The 18,539-nt window shown below is 41.8% G+C and overlaps 1 protein-coding gene across 1 annotated transcript in view; it reads left to right on the forward strand.

The window, feature by feature from the left end:
* zgc:174356 (uncharacterized protein LOC100137120 homolog) overlaps positions 1 to 18,539 on the forward strand; it is a 54,946-nt gene that overhangs the window by 7,920 nt on the left and 28,487 nt on the right. The window contains exons 5-6 of the mRNA XM_039009000.1: positions 1,344 to 1,427; positions 5,945 to 6,101. Coding sequence (XP_038864928.1) covers positions 1,344 to 1,427; positions 5,945 to 6,101 — 241 coding nt within the window. The remainder of the gene's footprint in view (positions 1 to 1,343; positions 1,428 to 5,944; positions 6,102 to 18,539) is intronic.

The following is an 18,539-nucleotide window of genomic DNA, read 5'->3' on the forward strand; positions in this document are numbered from 1 at the left end:
CAGCAGGGTTGGAGTAAGCATGTAGATGCAGGGCCTCCCCCTCTGGGAGGAGGGTGGCCAACCCTGGTATAAAATAAAAAATATTTGAAAGGTTTCACAATATGCAGAGACCTTTGTAACTGATGAGGTTAAGACTGCAACGTTACAGTACAGGCTGGATTGGATTTTAGCCAGGAGTTGTTGTGATGATGTTGACACACTTCGACACTGCTGTGCTTTAATTAAAAAGAAACACAAATCCTTTTGTCTTGGAGTATGTAAAGGTGTCATTTTCCTGACTAGCTGCTTAAACACGGACTCCTTTAGGATAACAGTGCATTGTGCTGGCCTAGTGGTCAGACAGGCTTTTGAGACGGAGGGAGATGGACGGGATGGGTATTGATATCCTTAATTAAATAAATCGTTGTGGAAATTGTTATTCTAATCGACGTGGAGGTGGACTAAAGCATTTTAGAGGGGAGATGAGTGGCGTGACCACACACACATTTTTAAGCATTGTGTGAATAATCAGCTGCAACCTCACCAGATATCTGCATTCTGCTCTTTTCCTTTGCCTGGGATAATGAGGGTTAGCATGCTGGTACAGCTTCAGAGTCATCACCCCCATTTCCATAGCCAGGCAGGAGTTGGTTGGTCTGACTGCATGTTTTAAAGCTGCAATATGTAACTTTTGGGGGGTGCTATTTCTATGCTTTAACTTTCGGTTTTGTACACCAGCTTCTAACAGCTGAAAATACACATTTTTGGTTATGGAATATTAGGCAAACTATTTGAATTTTAGCAACCAGGAAATTACGGAGCCTTTTCTGCATAGTGCACCTTTAAGTAACAAACATAATAAGTACCCATACAGCAAGCACACTTACATGCGCGTACACACACACACACATCCTCATTTGTGATGATTAGGCTTTAAACTATGTTCTAATAAATGAGAATGCAATGCCTTACCCTCACTTCCCCTTTAATGAGCCTGAGCTTAATAACATCAACGTTATCTCATAGATAATGCCGTTTATTGGCTAATATGTCTCATAGTTTTTAATGTAACTTTTGTCTTGTTCTGCTCTATCCTGTCTGTCCTCCTCTGTCTTTTCGGTCCTGTCTGTCCTTCTGTCCCGTCTGTCCTCTTCTGGGATGTATGTCCTCCTTTCCTGTCTGCCCTCATGTCATGTTTGCCCTCTTAACCTGTCTGTCGTCCTGCCCTGTCCTGTCTGTCCTCCTGTCCCATCTGTCCCCTGTCCTGTCTGCCCATTTGTCCTGTCCTCCTGTTCTGTCCTGTCTGTCCTCATTTTGTTCTGTCTGTCCTCCCCTGCCATTTCCTGTCTCTCCCTTCCCCCCAGTGGCTGTGGTGTCTGCCCCTGCTGGCATCACTCAGGCTGTCATCCGCTCTCTGTCCTCCACCATTGTAGAGCCAGACGAACAAGGTGGGTCCTGAGCTCCATCACATTTGACTTATAAAGCCCTTTTTACATCAAGTGTTCACAAAGTGCCTCACAGTAACCTGACCTAGACCCCAAAGAGCAAGCGGAATCAGTGGCAAGGAAAAACTCCATAGAAAGAAAGCAACCTAAAGAGGAAGAACCCTCGTACCTTACATTACACTTCAATGTGACTGAAATGAAGAGACAGTTTAACACTGGACTTTTGTCAAAGAATGTTCCCAGTTCCTCAAGTCCAACCCCTGAGAGAAAGATGCATGTTATTATATTTTGATGAACCTTGACATCCTCAGCATAGAGAAAAGGCCCAGCAGCCTCGTGGATATTCCGTGTTCTCTGTAAGTCCATCATGGCCACATCAGAGAATGGTTGGATGAACAAATGATGCACAGTAACAATTTGTTCCTTTCTCTTATTCAGTCCCTTTATTGGAACAATACTATGTAGAATGTATACCTGCATTGAAAGATTGGTAACCTTTTTATTATTTCTCAAATCATTGCACCACTAGTAATGATACTGTTCTTGCAGGCAAAATAACATTGAATAGCAATCAAGATTTTCAAGAGTTAAATAGCTACCTTGTCTAGATAATTAGCTACTGAAATGCCCCTGTATAATTATGTGAAATGCAAAGCCTGCTGTTGCATTTATGTACAACCTGTACAGTTTGTTCATGTAAGAAACACCATGTTTTGTTTTCCCATTGTTTTTATTCTGAAGGCGTGTTGCACTGCCACTTTTAAGTTGACATGAAAAAGTACGTAGCTAGCAGCCAGTCTCTCTCAGATCAATAAGTATTCCATGTTGGAACCACTTAAGATTTCCCTCCCTCTGCTCCATATTCATCTTATGTATCTCTAGTTGGTACTGTAAGCACAGTCACAACATCACAGAGCAATACTATGTCATTCATGATGGCGCCGGAGGGTAGGGCTGCCATCTTATCGACTTTCAACCAATCATGCAATTAAAAAAAAAAAAATCGCGCTGTTCGTAACTTCTTTTATACATAATGTTGCTGCTACCGTCTCTTATGACCGAAAAGAGCTTCTGGACATCAGAACCGGGATTATTCACCTCAAATTGGACGTGGAGTTCTTCTTCAATGAGTCGGACGCGAGGGATATACTGCAGACACGTGACCAGGCCACGATCCCCGTGATTCGCTGGAGAAGGAAACTGAGATTTCGAGGCAAAATATCAGGGTGCCTTGCGAGGATTAGGCGATGAGTGGCTAATCTGCCCTTGCCTTTCGGTCTGCTAGCTAACGTTCAATCGCTGGGAAATAAATGGGACAAACTGAAAGCACGTATATCCTACCAACGGAACATTAAAAACTGTAATATCTTATGTTTCACTGAGTCGTGGCTGAACGACGACATTAAGAACATATAGTTGGCGGGTTATACACTCCATCGGCAAGACAGAAGAGCAGTCTCTGGTAAGACACGGGGAGGTGCCTACACATTTATGTAAACAACAGCTGGTGCACGATGTATAAGGAAGTCTCTAGGTTTTGCTAGCCTGAGGTAGAGTATCTCATGATAAGCAGTAGACCACACTATCTACCTAGAGTTTTCATCTCTATTTTTGTAGCTGTCCACATAGCACCACAGAACGAGGTTGGCACTAAAACCACACAAAATGAGCTGTATTCCGCCATAAGCAAACAGGAAAACACTCATCCAGAGGCGGCTCTCCTAGTGGCCGGTGACTTTAATGCAGGGAAACTTAAATCAGTTTTACTGAATTTCAATCAGTATGTTAAATGTGCAACCAGAGGGGAAAAAAATTCTTGACCACATTTACTCCACACACAGAGACGTGTACAAAGCTCTCCCTCGCCCTCCATTTGGCAAATCTGACCATAACTCTATCCTCCTGATTCCTGCTTACAAGTAAAATGAAAGCAGGAAGCACCAGTGACTCGGTATATAAAAAAAGTGGTCAGATGAGCAGATGCTAAACTACAGGACTGTTTTGCTAGCACAGACTGGAATATGTTCCGGGATTCTTCTGATAGCATTGAGGAGTATACCACATCAGTCACTGGCTTTATCAATAAGTGCATAGAGAACGTCGTCCCCAGAGTGACTGTACGTACATACCCCAACCAGAGGCCATGGATTACAGGCAACATTTGCACTGAGCTAAAGGGTAGAGCTGCTGCTTTCAAGGAGCGGGACTCTAACCCGGAAGCTTATAAGAAATCCTGCTATGCCCTCCGATGAACCATCAAGCAGGCAAAGCATCAATACAGGACAAAGAACAAATCGTACTACACCGGCTCCGACGCTTGTCGGATGTGGCAGGGCTTGCAAACTATTACAGACTACAAAGGGAAGCACAGCCGAGAGCTGCCCAGTGACACGAGCCTACCAGACGAGCTGAACTTCTATGCTCGCTTCGAGGCAAGTAACACTGAAACATGCACGAGAGCATCAGCTGTTCCGGATGACTGTGTGATCACGCTCTCTGCAGCCGATGTGAGTAAGACCTTTTAAACAGGTCAACATTCGCAAGGCCGCTGGGTCAGACGGATTACCAGGACGTGTACTCCGAGCATGCGCTGACCAACTGGCAAGTGTCTTCACTGACATTTTCCACCTCTCCCTGTCTGAGTCTTTAATGCCAACATGTTTCAAGCACACCACCATAGAGCCTGTGCCCAAGAACACTAAGGTAACCTGCCTAAATGACTACCGACCCATAGCACTCACGTCTGTAACCATGAAATTCTTTGAAAGGCTGGTCATGGCTCACATCAACACCATTATCCCAGAAACCCTAGACCCACTCCAATTTGCATACCGAACCAACAGATACACAGATGATGCAATCTCTATTGCACTCCACATTGCCCTTTCCCACATGGACAAAAGCAACACTTATGTGAGAATGCTATTCATTGACTACAGCTCAGCGTTCAACACCATAGTGCCCTTAAAGCTCATCACTAAGCTAAGGACCCTGGGACTAAATACCACCGAGACTTCCTGACGGGCCGCCCCTAGGTGGTAAGGGTAGGCAACAACACATCCACCACGCTGATCCTCAACACAGGGGCCCCTCAGGGGTGCGTGCTCAGTCCCCTCCTGTACTCCCTGTTCACTCATAACTGCACGGCCAGGCACGACTCCAACACTATCATTTAAGTTTGCTGATGACACAACAGTGGTAGGCCTGATCACCGAAAACGATGAGACAGCCTATAGGGAGGAGGTCAGAGACTTGACCGTGTGGTGCAAGGACAACAACCTCTTCCTCAACGTGATCAAGACTAAGTAGATGAATGTGGACTACAGGAAAAGGAGGACCGAGCATGCCCCCATTCTCATCGACGGGGCTGTAGTGGAGCAGGTTGAGAGCTTCAAGTTCCTTGGCGTCCACATCATCAACAAACTAACATGGTCCGAACACACCAAGACAGTCACGAAGAAGGCACAACAAAACCTATTCCCCCTCAGGAGACTGAAAAGATTTGGCATGGGTCCTCAGATCCTCAAAAGGTTCTAAAGCTGCACCATCCTGACTGGTTGCATCCCTGCCTGGTATGGCAACTGCTCGGCCTCCGATCGCAAGGCACTACAGAGGGTAATGTGTACGGCCCAGTATATCACATCGGGGCCAAGCTTCCTGCCATCCAGGACCTCTATACCAGGCGGTGTCAGAGGAAGGCCATAAATATTGTCTAAGAGTCCAGTCACCCTAGTCATAGACTGTTCCCTCTGCTACCGCACGGCAAACGGTACCGGAGCGCCAAGTCTAGGTCCAATAGGCTTCTAAACAGCTTCTTCCCCCAAGCCATAAGACTCCTGAACAGCTAATCAAATGGCTACCCAGACTATTTGCACCCCCCTCTACGCTGCTGCTACTCTGTTATTATCTATGCATAGCCACCTTAATAACCCTACCTGCATGTACATAATTACCTCGACACCGGTGCCCCCACATATTGACTCTGTACCGGTACTCCCTGTATAAAGCCCTGCTATTGGTATTTACTGCTGCTCTTTAATTATTTTGTTTTTCTCTTTTTTTGTGGTATTTTCTTAAAACTACATTGTTGGTTAATCTCTTGTAAGTAAGCATTTCACTGTAAGGTCTACTACACCTGTTGTATTCAGTGCATGTGACATAAACACAATGATATCAAATCAAATTTTGTCTTCATGTTCAAAGTTATTCAACCTGGACTGTGTGTACTTAAACAATGCTTTCAATGAAAGTACAATCATCCGAAAACATTACATATTTAAACCTCTGTTGGTAGTCTAAACTCTTATTTTCTAGGGTAGTCAACTATTTTATTTTACAGTCACACCAAAAAAACAAATTTGTTTAGAATAATTTGTGTCTTCAAACTTAGAACAACTGAAAACCCAGAGCCTTATATTTGGAGAGTTTCAACAACTATTTCAACGTTCATGAGTTCAGTTGATGGAACTCTGTCAACATAAGGCTCTGCATAAACCCGTGTTTCTTTTGTGACCCTGCAGGTGCGATGTTCTCCTTCTCTGCATCTGTGGAGACCACATGTATTATGTTTGCAGCGGTGATGTTTAATGGCCTGTTCCCTCTGACCCTGCCCACCTTCCCTGGCATGCCCTTCATCGTCATGGCAGGCTTCACACTCATCATCTTCATCTTAATGCAGTAAGTCACCTGCCTGTTGTCTTTATATAACTTATTGATAACCATTTAACAAAAAAATATTACAATGAAATACCATGGTTTTGCAATCAGAATTATTCTGACACACATAGCAAACTTCTTCAGTTGTCAGAAAGTGTCTGTCTGACACGCGATGATTCAAGTCTTGGCATGGACGTGCAGTATATGAGAAGAATAAAGATCGATAAGGAGTCATATGTATAGATGTGGGATCTTCATTTAATCACCCTGTTGCAGGAGAACTTTCCTGCAATGCAGGAAATGTAAATAGTGCATTTGAGGTTTAAAACGGCTTTAGAAGTTTGTAATTTCCACTTCAGAAATTTTACTTGATTTTCCCAAATGAAAAATATATCAACCCATACAAAACTGTACATTAATTATAATCCACGTAATAATTCACATTTCCTATTGTTGCAGGTTTAAATTGGCTCAAATTAAGATCCTACATGTGTACTGAAAGTATTCAGACCCCTTGACCTTTTCCACATTTTGTTACGTTACAGCCTTATTCTAAAATGTATTAAATATATATATATTTGAATCTAAACAGAATACGCCATAATGACAAAGCAAAAACAGGTTTAGACATTTTTGCTAATTTATTAAAAATGAAAAACAAATCACATTTTACACAAGTATTCAGACCCTTTACTCACTACTTTGTTGAAGCACCTTTGGCAGCGATTACAACCTTGAGTCTTCTTGGGTATGACGCTAAAAGTTTGGCACACCTGTATTTGGGGTGTTTCTCCCCCTTTTTCTTTGCAGATCCCCTCAAGCTCTGTGAGGTTGGATGGGGAGCGTTGCTGCACAGCTACACTGCTCAAAAAAATAAAGGGAACACTAAAATAACACATCCTAGATCTGAATGAATGAAATATTCTTATTAAATACTTTTTTCTTTACATAGTTGAATGTGCTGACAACAAAATCACACAAAAATTATCAATGGAAATCAAATGTATCAACCCATGGAGGTCTGGATTTGGAGTCACACTCAAATTAAAGTGGAAAACCACACTACAGGCTGATCCAACTTTGATGTAATGTCCTTAAAACAAGTCAAAATGAGGCTCAGTAGTGTGTGTGGCCTCCACGTGCCTGTATGACCTCCCTACAACGCCTGGGCATGCTCCTGATGAGGTGGCGGATGGTCTCCTGAGGGATCTCCTCCCAGACCTGGACTAAAGCATCCGCCAACTCCTGGACAGTCTGTGGTGCAACGTGGCGTTGGTGGATGGAGCGAGACATGATGTCCCAGATGTGCTCAATTGGATTCAGGTCTGGGGAACGGGCGGGCCAGTCCATAGCATCAATGCCTTCCTCTTGCAGGAACTGCTGACACACTCCAGCCACATGAGGTCTAGCATTGTCTTGCATTAGGAGGAACCCAGGGCCAACCGCACCAGCATACGGTCTCACAAGGGGTCTGAGGATCTCATCTCGGTACCTAATGGCAGTCAGGCTACCTCTGGCGAGCACATGGAGGGCTGTGCGGCCCCCCAAAGAAATGCCACCCCACACCATGACTGACCCACCGCCAAACCGGTCATGCTGGAGGATGTTGCAGGCAGCAGACCGTTCTCCACGGCGTCTCCAGACTCTGTCACGTCTGTCACATGTGCTCAGTGTGAACCTGCTTTCATCTGTGAAGAGCACAGGGCGCCAGTGGCGAATTTGCCAATCTTGGTGTTCTCTGGCAAATGCCAAACGTCCTGCACGGTGTTGGGCTGTAAGCACAACCCCCACCTGTGGACGTCGGGCCCTCATACCACCCTCATGGAGTCTGTTTCTGACCGTTTGAGCAGACACATGCACATTTGTGGCCTGCTGGAGGTCATTTTGCAGGGCTCTGGCAGTGCTCTTCCTTGCACAAAGGCGGAGGTAGTGGTCCTGCTGCTGGGTTGTTGCCCTCCTACGGCCTCCTCCACGTCTCCTGATGTACTGGCCTGTCTCCTGGTAGCGCCTCCATGCTCTGGACACTACGCTGACAGACACAGCAAACCTTCTTGCCACAGCTCGCATTGATGTGCCATCCTGGATGAGCTGCACTACCTGAGCCACTTGTGTGGGTTGTAGACTCCGTCTCATGCTACCACTAGAGTGAAAGCACCGCCAGCATTCAAAAGTGAACAAAACATCAGCCAGGAAGCATAGGAACTGAGAAGTGGTCTGTGGTCACCACCTGCAGAACCACTCCTTTATTGGGGGTGTCTTGCTAATTGCCTATAATTTCCACCTGTTGTCTATTCCATTTGCACAACAGCATGTGAAATGTATTGTCAATCAGTGTTGCTTCCTAAGTGGACAGTTTGATTTCACAGAAGTGTGATTGACTTGGAGTTACATTGTGTTGTTTAAGTGTTCCCTTTATTTTTTTGAGCAGTGTATTTTATGTCCTCTCCAGAGAGGTTAGATCGGGTTCAAGTCCGGGTTCTGGCTGGGCCACACAAGGACATTCAGAGACTTGTCCCGAAGCCACTCCTGCGTTGTCTTGGCTGTGTGCTTAGAGTCGTTGTCCTGCTGGAAGTCGAACATTCACCCCACTCTGAGGTCCTGGGCCCTCTGGAGCAGGTTTTGATCAAGGATCCACTGTACTTTGCTCCATTCATCTTTGCCTCGATCCTGACTAGTCTCCCATTACCTGCCGGTGAAAAACATCCCCACAGCATGATGCTGTCATCACCATGCTAAGGATGGTGCCAGGTTTCCTCCAGACGTGACGCTTGGAATTCAGGCCAAAGAGTTCAATCTTGGTTTCATCAGACCAGAGAATCTTGTTTCTCATGGTCAGAGTCCTTTAGGTGCCTTTTGGCAAACTCTAAGCGGGCTGGTTGTCCTTCTGGAAGGTTCTCCCATTTTGTCCAACTCTAGCAAGAGTTTTTGCGGTTCCAAAGTTCTTCCATTTTTAAAACTTCTCTAGGATAGGGGGCAGAGTTTTCACTTTGGGAAAAATAGCGTGCCCAATTTCAACTTCCGTCTACTCATCCCCAGAATATAGGATATGCATATGCATAGATTTGGATAGAAAACACTCTGAAGTTTCTAAAACTGTTTGAATCATATTTGTAAGTATAACAGAACTTATGTAGCAGGCAAAACTCAGAGGAATAACCATAACATTTTATTTTATTTTAAGTCACTGTCTGTTCAATGAGTTTTCATTGGAAAGCCAGATTTCTAATCACTGTGGTCTCAGTTCCTACTGCTTCCACTGGATGTCACCAGTCTTAGGAAATAGGTTGAGGTTATTCATTTGTGCAATGAAGAAGAAGGCCATCAGGAAGTAGAGTAACGTCATGTGTACTGTTTGAGAGTTGCGCAAGACAAAAAAATGTACCGTTTGTTTGTTGATCTCCTGTATTGAAAACAGATAGACCCGTCTTCAATTTGATCGATTATTAACGTTTACAAATACCTTAAGTTGTATTACAAAAGTACTTTGAAATGTTTTGGCAAAGTTTAGAGGTAATTTTTTAGATATTTTGTAGTGACTTTGCGCAAATTGGAAGCTGTTTTTTTCTGGATCAACGGCTCCAAATAAATGGACAATTTGGATATATATGGACGGAATTAATCGAACAAAAGGACCATTTGTGATGTTTATGGGACATATTGGAGTGCCAACAAAAGAATCTCGTCAAAGGTAATGCATGTTTTATATTTTATATCTGCGTTTTGAGTAGCGCCGGCATGGTTGAAATATGCTACACTCTCTTTGTTGACATTGTGCTATCATCAGATAATAGCATCTTATGCTTTCGCCGAAAAGCCTTTTTGAAATCTGACATGTTGACTGGATTCACAACGAGTGTAGCTTTAATTTGCTATCTTATATGTGTGATTTAATGAAAGTTTGATTTTATATAATTTTTTTTGAATTTGGCGCTCTACATTTTCCCTGGCTATTGGCCAGGTGGGACGCTACCGTCCCGCTATCCCAGAGAGGTTAAAAATGTTGGAGGCCACTGTGTTTCTAGGGGACTTTCAATGCTGCAGAAATGTTTTGGTAACCTTCCCGTGATCTGTGCCTTGACACAATCCTGTCTTGGTGCTCTACGGACAATTCCTTCAACCTCATGGCTTGGTTTTTGCACTGACATACACTATCAACTGTGGGACTTTATATAGACAGGTGTGTGTCTTTTCCAAATCATGTCTAATCAATTGAATTTACCACAGGTGGACTCAAATCAAGTTGTAGAAGCATCTCAAGGATGATCAATGGAAACAGGATGCACCTGAGCTCAGTTTTGAGACTCATAGCAAAGGGTCTGAATACTTGTGTAAAGAAGTTATTTTGTATAAAAAAATGTCTATTTACATTTGCAAAAATGTCTAAACCTGCTTTCGCTTTGTCATTAAGGGGTTTGTTTGTATATTTTAGAAAAACATATATATATAATACATTTTAGAATAAGGCTGTATAGTAACAAAATGTGGAACAAGTCACGGGGTCTAAATTCTTTCCGAAGGCACTGTACATAGTAAAAAAATGCAGGTTTAGCTGCAGTCACTTTGGTTGAAGGGGACCTAAAGGCAATTAACATTTCAAAATGTTAATTGTTCAAGCGTTTCTCAAAATTGTATGATTATTACTCCAAATGAAAGTATTTTCAAAAGGGCAATAAGGGAATTAAGATTACATTTACTAACATAACATGCCGCTAACCGATAGTTTTGTGGTCAATTTGGTGTTAACTTTTTTTCAGACACTTAAGTAATCTTCACTTGAATAGACTTTGATTACTTCAGTAATTCATTTCCTAGAATGTGTGTGTGATTTGAATTTACAATGGAGAAAGTAATCATAGTACAATAAGGTATAATTGTAGTGAGGGGGAATCATCGCTACTGGATGAATGTAATTTAATTTCCTGGGTGTGGGTTGCTTGCTGATAGTTATTAGGTTTCTATTCATGGGGAGTGAACCGTTTAGTCTGAAGCTGAGATGGGTATCCACTTTTAAATAGATTTTATTGATTTTGTAATGTAATTTATTAATTCTATTCACTTACTTTTGAGCTGTCACTTGAATGTTGAATACAGTACAGGACCGTCGGTCTTCAAACCTGTACCTTTCCATTCTATGCATGGACATGAAGTAAATGGCTATAAATGAAAGTCTGTTTAGCTGTTTCTACAGGCTATCTGCCACAATACCAGGGATCATGGTGGTCCAACATATATCACTATTTTGTCCTACCATGTTGTTCAACATCAGCAATAGGTTTTGCTTTAGTGTAGCAACACAGTACAGAAACGTAATATAATTGAATGGTGTTAACACAACGTCAAACTCATGTAAGGGAATGTATGAAACATACAGTAGTATATCAATTACATTTGAGTCATTTAGCAGACTCTCTTAGCCAGAGCGACTTACGGGAGAAATGGCCTTGCTCAAGTGCACCTCGACAGATGTTTCACCTAGTCGTCTCGGGGATTTGAACCAGCTGTACCTCAACGCATACTGTAGGCTACAATAAGTGAATTCCAACTGTGACGCACAGGGATACCATTAAACACTAACCGCTTTAGCTCTAGTCAAAAGATGTGCACTATAGGAATAGTAGGGTGCAATTTGGGATGCGCCCTATGACTGACTGGCTGGAGCCCTGAACAGACACTACCAACTCCATTACCATCCTTTCAATTCATTGTGACGGTCCACATTTGATGTTCTTGCCACTCTATGATTAAGCCATTGTCTTTGGTAATTGAGGTATTAAGTAATGTAGGGGTCCCTGTAATAAAAGCACCATGTGGTTAGTGGTTATATTTGTCCTATTTTACACATGTAAAAGTGTGTATTAATACGCATGTGTGATTTGGAAATGCGTTTTTGCATATCCCATCTCCCCCTAAGAGACACCCTCAGAGAGTAGGGTCATGGCCAGTGTCAGCCATTATCCACGCCAACCCTAGAGAAATTAGGGTTAAGTGCCTTGCTCAAGGGATTCGAACTAGCAACCTTTCGGTTACTGGCCTGACACTAACACTGGCGTACTTGCCCCCCATTTTGTGTGTGCGTGTGTGCACGCATGCGTGGATAGTGTAGTGAGGAGGGGAGCGGTTAAGTTATCGTCCCCAGGCTGTAATTACATGGGGCTGGGGCTGCTGCCTTGGGGCCATGGTGGCTGCCCCCTCCCAACCATGCTGCTGCTACTAACACACACACACACATTCAGTCATACATACATACAAGTTGAAGTCAGAAGTTTACATACACCTTAGCCAAATATATTTAAACTCAGTTTTTCACAATTCCTGACATTTAATCCTAGAAAAATGTCCTGTCTTAGATCAGTTAGGATCACCACTTGATTTTAAGAATGTGAAATGTCAGAATAATAGTAGAGAGAATGATTCATTTCAGCTTTTATTTCTTTCATCACATTCCCAGTGGGTCAGAAGTTTACATACACTGAATTCGTATTTGGTAGCATTGCCTTTAAATTGTTTAACTAGGGTCAAACGTTTCAGGTAGCCTTCCCACAATAAGTTGAGCTTCCCACAATAAGTTGGGTGAATTTTGGCCCATTCCTCCTGACAGAGCTGGTGTAACTGAGTCAGGTTTGTAGGCCTCCTTGGTTGCACACACTTTTTCAGTTCTGCCCACATATTTTCTATAGGATTGAGGTCAGAGCTTTGTGATGGCTACTCCAATACCTTGACTTTGTTGTCCCTAAGTCATTTTGCCACAACTTTGGAAGTATGCTTGGGGTCATTGTCCATTTGGAAGACCCATTTGTGACCAAGTTTTAACTTCTTGACTGATGTCTTGAGATGTTGCTTCAATATATCCACATAATTTCCCCTCCTCATGAGGCCATTTTGTGAAGTGCACCAGACCCTCCTGCAGCAAAGCACCTCCACAATATGATGCTGCCACCCCCATGCTACACGGTTGGGATGGTGTTCTTCGGCTTGCAAGCCTCCCCCATTTTCCTCCAAACAAAACGATGGTCATTATGGCCAAACAGTTCTATATTTGTTTCATCAGACCAGAGGACAGTTCTCCAAAAAGTACGATCTTTGTCCCCATGTGCAGTTGCAAACCGTAGTCTGCCTTTTTTTATGGCGGTTTTGGAGCAGTGGCTTCTTCCTTGCTGAGTGGCCTTTCAGGTTATGTTGATATAAGACTATTTTTACTGTGGATATAGATACTTTTGTACCCGTTTCCTCCAGCATCTTCACAAGGTCCTTTGCTGTTGTTCTGGGATTGATTTGCACTTTTCGCCCCAAAGTACGTTAATCTCTAGGAGACAGAACACGTCTTCTTCCTGAGCGGTATGGCGACTGCGTGGTCCCATGGTGTTTATACTTGCGTACTATTGTTTGTACAAATGAGTGGTACCTTCAGGCGTTTGGAAATTGCTCACAAGGATGAACCAGACTTGTGGAGGTCTACAATTTTTTTTCTGAGGTCTTGGCTGATTTCTTTTGATTTTCCCATGATGTCAAGCAAAGAGGCACTGAGTTTGAAAGTAGGCCTTGAAATACATCCACAGGTACACCTCCAATTGACTGAAATGATGTCAATTAGCCTATCAGAAGCTTCTAAAGCCATGACATAATTTTCTGGAATTTTCCAAACTGTTTAAAGGCACAGTCAACTTAGTGTATGTAAACTTCTGACCCATTAGAATTGTGATACAGTGAATTATAAGTGTAATAATCTGTCTGTAAACAATTGTTGGAAAAATTACTTGTCATGCCCAAAGTAGATGTCATAACCGACTTGCCAAAACTATAGTTTGTTAACAAGAAATTTGTGTAGTGGTTGAAAAAGGAGTTTTAATGACTCCAACCTAAGTGTTTGTAAACTTCTGACTTCAACTGTATATACACACACACACACCAGAGCCAGACAATTAAGGTGCAATTAAGCAATGAAACACTACTGTGGTCACACATTGTCAGAGCACGAAGCAGGGCATATTACCTGTGCTTACTGAAATGATAGGTGTGAATGAGTTCCCCCCTCATCAAAGATGGAGGTGATTAGTGAACAAATCACAGATATAGGGTTCTGTGCTGTGGAATTTTCCTTTGTAATTTGATGTTGGCTGTGTTGGAATTATATGAGTAGAAGTAATGACAGGTTATGGATGATCAGCGTTTTCTCTAAGCGCCGACCAAATCGAATCAAACTATTTGTCACATGCACAGAATACAACAAATGTAGACTTTACCGTGAAATGCTTACTTACAAGCCCTTAACCAACAGTGCAGTTCAAGAAGAGTTAAGAAAATGTTTACCAAGTTGACTAAAATAAAAAGTAATAATAAAAAGTAACACTAAGAATAACAGTAATCGGCAAAACGGCCATTAACGGATTAATTGTCAGCCGGATACTTTTTCCATTTCATAAATTAACTAGGCTTCTTTTAATTTAGAAGTTTCAATTCTCTAGTCAGAAAAGTCCATGTAGCCTTCTCCCCCTAGAGTGAATGAAATTATGCATCTTCTAGTGATCTATTGACAGGGCTTATACAAATGGAGCGATGACAGGGAAACACTGCTGGTTTGTCAATCTGCTGCCTGTCCCGCCTCTTGGTACCTGTGTTATTTTTGTGCACTGTGGTTGGCTGCAGTCAAATTTATTTTCACAGAGAAGAGAAAGCATGATGCTTCTTCGTCTCCTGTGAGTGAATTTATATGTCCCATGTAATGTAAGTGGTAACGATGAGTTGAAATCCACTTAACTCTTGTTTTGTGGCACATTCATTTATTTAGCATGTTTAATTTAGCAAGCCACGGAGTTGGGCGGCGTGGGCTATTTACTGTGTTTACTGTGCTTTGATTGTGTTGACTAGTTTATAAGGTGACGAACTGAATAAAGTCAAACTCCTATATCCCTTTGCTATTCATAAATCATACAACGGAGTTATATGTCCATGGTATCGCGTCAGGACAAGTAAACTAAAGATCTTGTGTGTATTTTCTTAGGATTCAAGCCCATGTCGAGATTTTCCAGTGACCACTAAAGTGACGTCAGTGTAGCCTAGTGATGGGTTGTTTGCGAACAAACTCTTTTTGAGAACGAGCTCTTTTTGAATGTCTCTTTTAGGTGAATGTCAGGAACCGAATTGCATAGGTGAGAGGACCGTTAGTTTGGCTCCCTAACTTGCATAATGGTAGGCTATTACTGTTTTTCGGTGACTATCTGCAGATAAATTATGAGAACATTCGATGAAGATGTTGAATCCTCACTGAAAGAACAATAGGTAGTGGAGAGAGAGCCTCATTCTGGTCCAAAATATGATAAAAGAAAACAGAACATTGACGGTTATAAAAGCTAATGATAATTATATGGTATTATTAAGGATATTGATATTAGAGGTCGACCGATTATGATTTTTCAATACCGATACCGATTATTGGAGGACAAAAAAAGCCGATTTATTAAAAAAAAAATATATATATTTTTATATATATATCATACACACACACACATTTTTGTAATAATGACAATTGCAACAATACTGAATGAACAATGAACACTTTTATTTTAACTTAATATAATACATAAATACACACACACGCACACAGCTCTGAAGTGACAATGATACTGAAGTGACAATGATACTGAAGAGTCTGCTTAGGAGACAAATACTCTCAACTGTTTGAATAAAACTAGAGTTTAAGTTACCTGTGATGAATGTTGAAAACAAAAACTTTAATTTCTATATGCAGGAAATCCTATTTTAATAATGGGCATGGTAAGAATTGACAACCAAAGTGCGAGTCATAATTCCCATGACACCTTCTAGCAAAATCTGAAAAGAGGTTCCTTCATTTATTCCATAGGATATTTTTAGATTCACTTAAAATAAGGTCTGTGTTTCGTGTAGGCAGAACGAGGCAGAACGTTCCTAGGCCGTCATTGAAAATAAGAATGTGTTCTTAACTGACTTGCCTAGTTAAATAAAGATTAAATAAAGGTGTTAAAAAAAATAAAAATAAAAAACCGGCAAATCGGCGCCCAAAAATACCAATTACCGATTGTTATGAAAACTTGAAATCGGCCCCGATTAATCGGAATGGCTCTAATTGAAATAGGCCTACTGATTTGAATGAAGTGCTGACAATGGAGTAGTCAACTGTTGCTTTCTGTGTAGCAAAGCCCATGTTTAACAACTGCTTCTTTCTTCAGCCATACCTGTAGGTCTATTCATGAAAGCATGACTTTGTATAAAAGTGTGGGTGCACACTATGGTGGGAGTCTGGGGGTCCTCCCCCTGAAAATTTTATCATTTTTAAAACCAGTTTCCTGCAATTCTATATTGTTTTGTAAACACGGAATGCATGTTTACTTGATAGAATACAGCCTTATTTCTTAGGTTTTGGCCTCAATAAAATGTAATTAAAAGACTTGTTTTTTTGGCTATTCCCACCCACAATAATTGATTGACGGGTCTGAAACCATACCAAATCTGTGACTGACAAACATCCTGCCCCCTCCCCTGACAATCCCAATCACAGTGATTGATTGACAGGTCAAACTGATTGACAGGCCAAAGAGATAGTTCACCCAAATAAATAAATGACACATTGGTTTGCTTACCCTTAGTGTCCACAGCACAGAGCCAATAAAATACAGATTTTGAAAAACAAACATCATTGAGGCAATTCAGAACTTGCAATAAAATTGTAAATATGACTTTGATATCAATAGAAGACAGGTTTAATGTTAAAAAGGGTTATCTTACTTAGAAAATAGTCCTGATCATACAGTATAGGTTTAGGCAATATCCCAAACAACTAACAACACACTGAATTCATGCATTTTCAGTAATTGAAATGTTTGTCTTTCTACACAATACCACAATTCATTTTACCAAAATGGGAGATTAAGTTGTTCAAATATTCAATAATTTTGCTGTGTATTTCAGATGGAATCATGCCATTATAATGTATCAGAGGCCACCAAAATAGAGCTGTATACTGTGTGCATGCATGGGTGGGTGACTAGCTGGAGACCACATTTTGAGAGACGTGCTGACAAAAGCAGGTTGTAATTGTCTTTGGATTTGCAATACAAATACAGAAATGTTCTTTGTTGAAATCAACATTTTTCATAATCAAAATATTGAATCCCATGGAGTGAGGTTCATTTCTAACAAGACACAATACACCTTTTATAGACAATGCATACAATGAAGCAGCTTGTACTGTAGTATTCTTCCAAGATTTTGTGTTAGAGTGAGAGAGAAAGAAACAGTGAGCGAGGGAGGGAGCAAAATAAAGAGTGCACATGTCTTCCTAGTTTTGACCCCTTGGAATACTGATGAGAAAGAGGAGGACGATGAAAGGGAATCAGTGAAGACGATGACAAATTCAGTGGAGAAGAATGAGAGACCATACAGCCTGTCTGGTATTGGGTGCACGTAACAACATGCACTGATATGAGAGAGAGACAGACAGACAGAGGGAGAGAGAGGCCAGAGCTGATTTTAATCCAACCATCAAAGACTAATGTCTTCTATTGACTCTGTGAATGCATTTTCGTTTTTAGATGGAACCAAATTAGATATTGTAATTCTGAACCAGCTTTTTGAGACCTGTTTTTGTGTCTACCGTGATCAGACGAGGTTGGTATTGTTGGGAAAGTAAAAGGGAGGGATGGAGATGGTATGAAATGTGTGTTTTTACCACTCAGAAAAAAGACTGAACCAACCCACAGTGTACGGTGCATTCGTAAAGTATTCAGACCCCTTGGCTTTTTCCACATTTTGTTACGTTACAGCCTTATTCTAAAATGGATGAAATTGTCCCCCCCCCCCCCCCATCAATCTACACACAATACCCCATAATGACAAAGACATTTTTTTGTTTTTAGACATTTTTGGAAATGTATTTAAAAAAAATAATATATATATATATATATATATCACATTTGCACAAGTATTCAGACCCTTTACTCAGCACTTTGTTGAAGCACCTTTGGCAGTGATTACAGCCTCAAGTCTTTTGGGGTATGATTCTACAAGCTTGGTACATCTGTATTTGGAGAGTTTCTCCCATTCTTCTCTGCAGATCCTCTCAAGCTCTCCGGTTAGATGGGGAGCATCGCTGCACAGCTATTTTCAGGTCTCTCCAGAGATATTCGATTGGGTTCAAGTCCGGGCTCTAGCTGGGCCACTCAAGGACATTCCGAGAATTGTCCCGAAGCCTCTCCTGCGTTGTCTTGGCTGTGTGCTTAGGGTCGTTGTCCTGTTGAAAGGTGAACCGTCACCCTAGTCTGAGGTCCTTAGCCCTCTGGAGCAGGTTTTCATCAAGGATTTCTCTGTACTTTGCTCCGTTCATCTTTGCCTCGATCCTGATTAGTCTCCCAGTCTCTGCCGCTAAAAAACATCCCTACAGCATGATGCTGCCACCACCATGCTTCTCTGTAGGGATGGTGCCAG

This window comes from Salvelinus namaycush, chromosome 15 (genome assembly GCF_016432855.1).
Source record: "Salvelinus namaycush isolate Seneca chromosome 15, SaNama_1.0, whole genome shotgun sequence".
Lineage (NCBI taxonomy): Eukaryota > Metazoa > Chordata > Actinopteri > Salmoniformes > Salmonidae > Salvelinus > Salvelinus namaycush.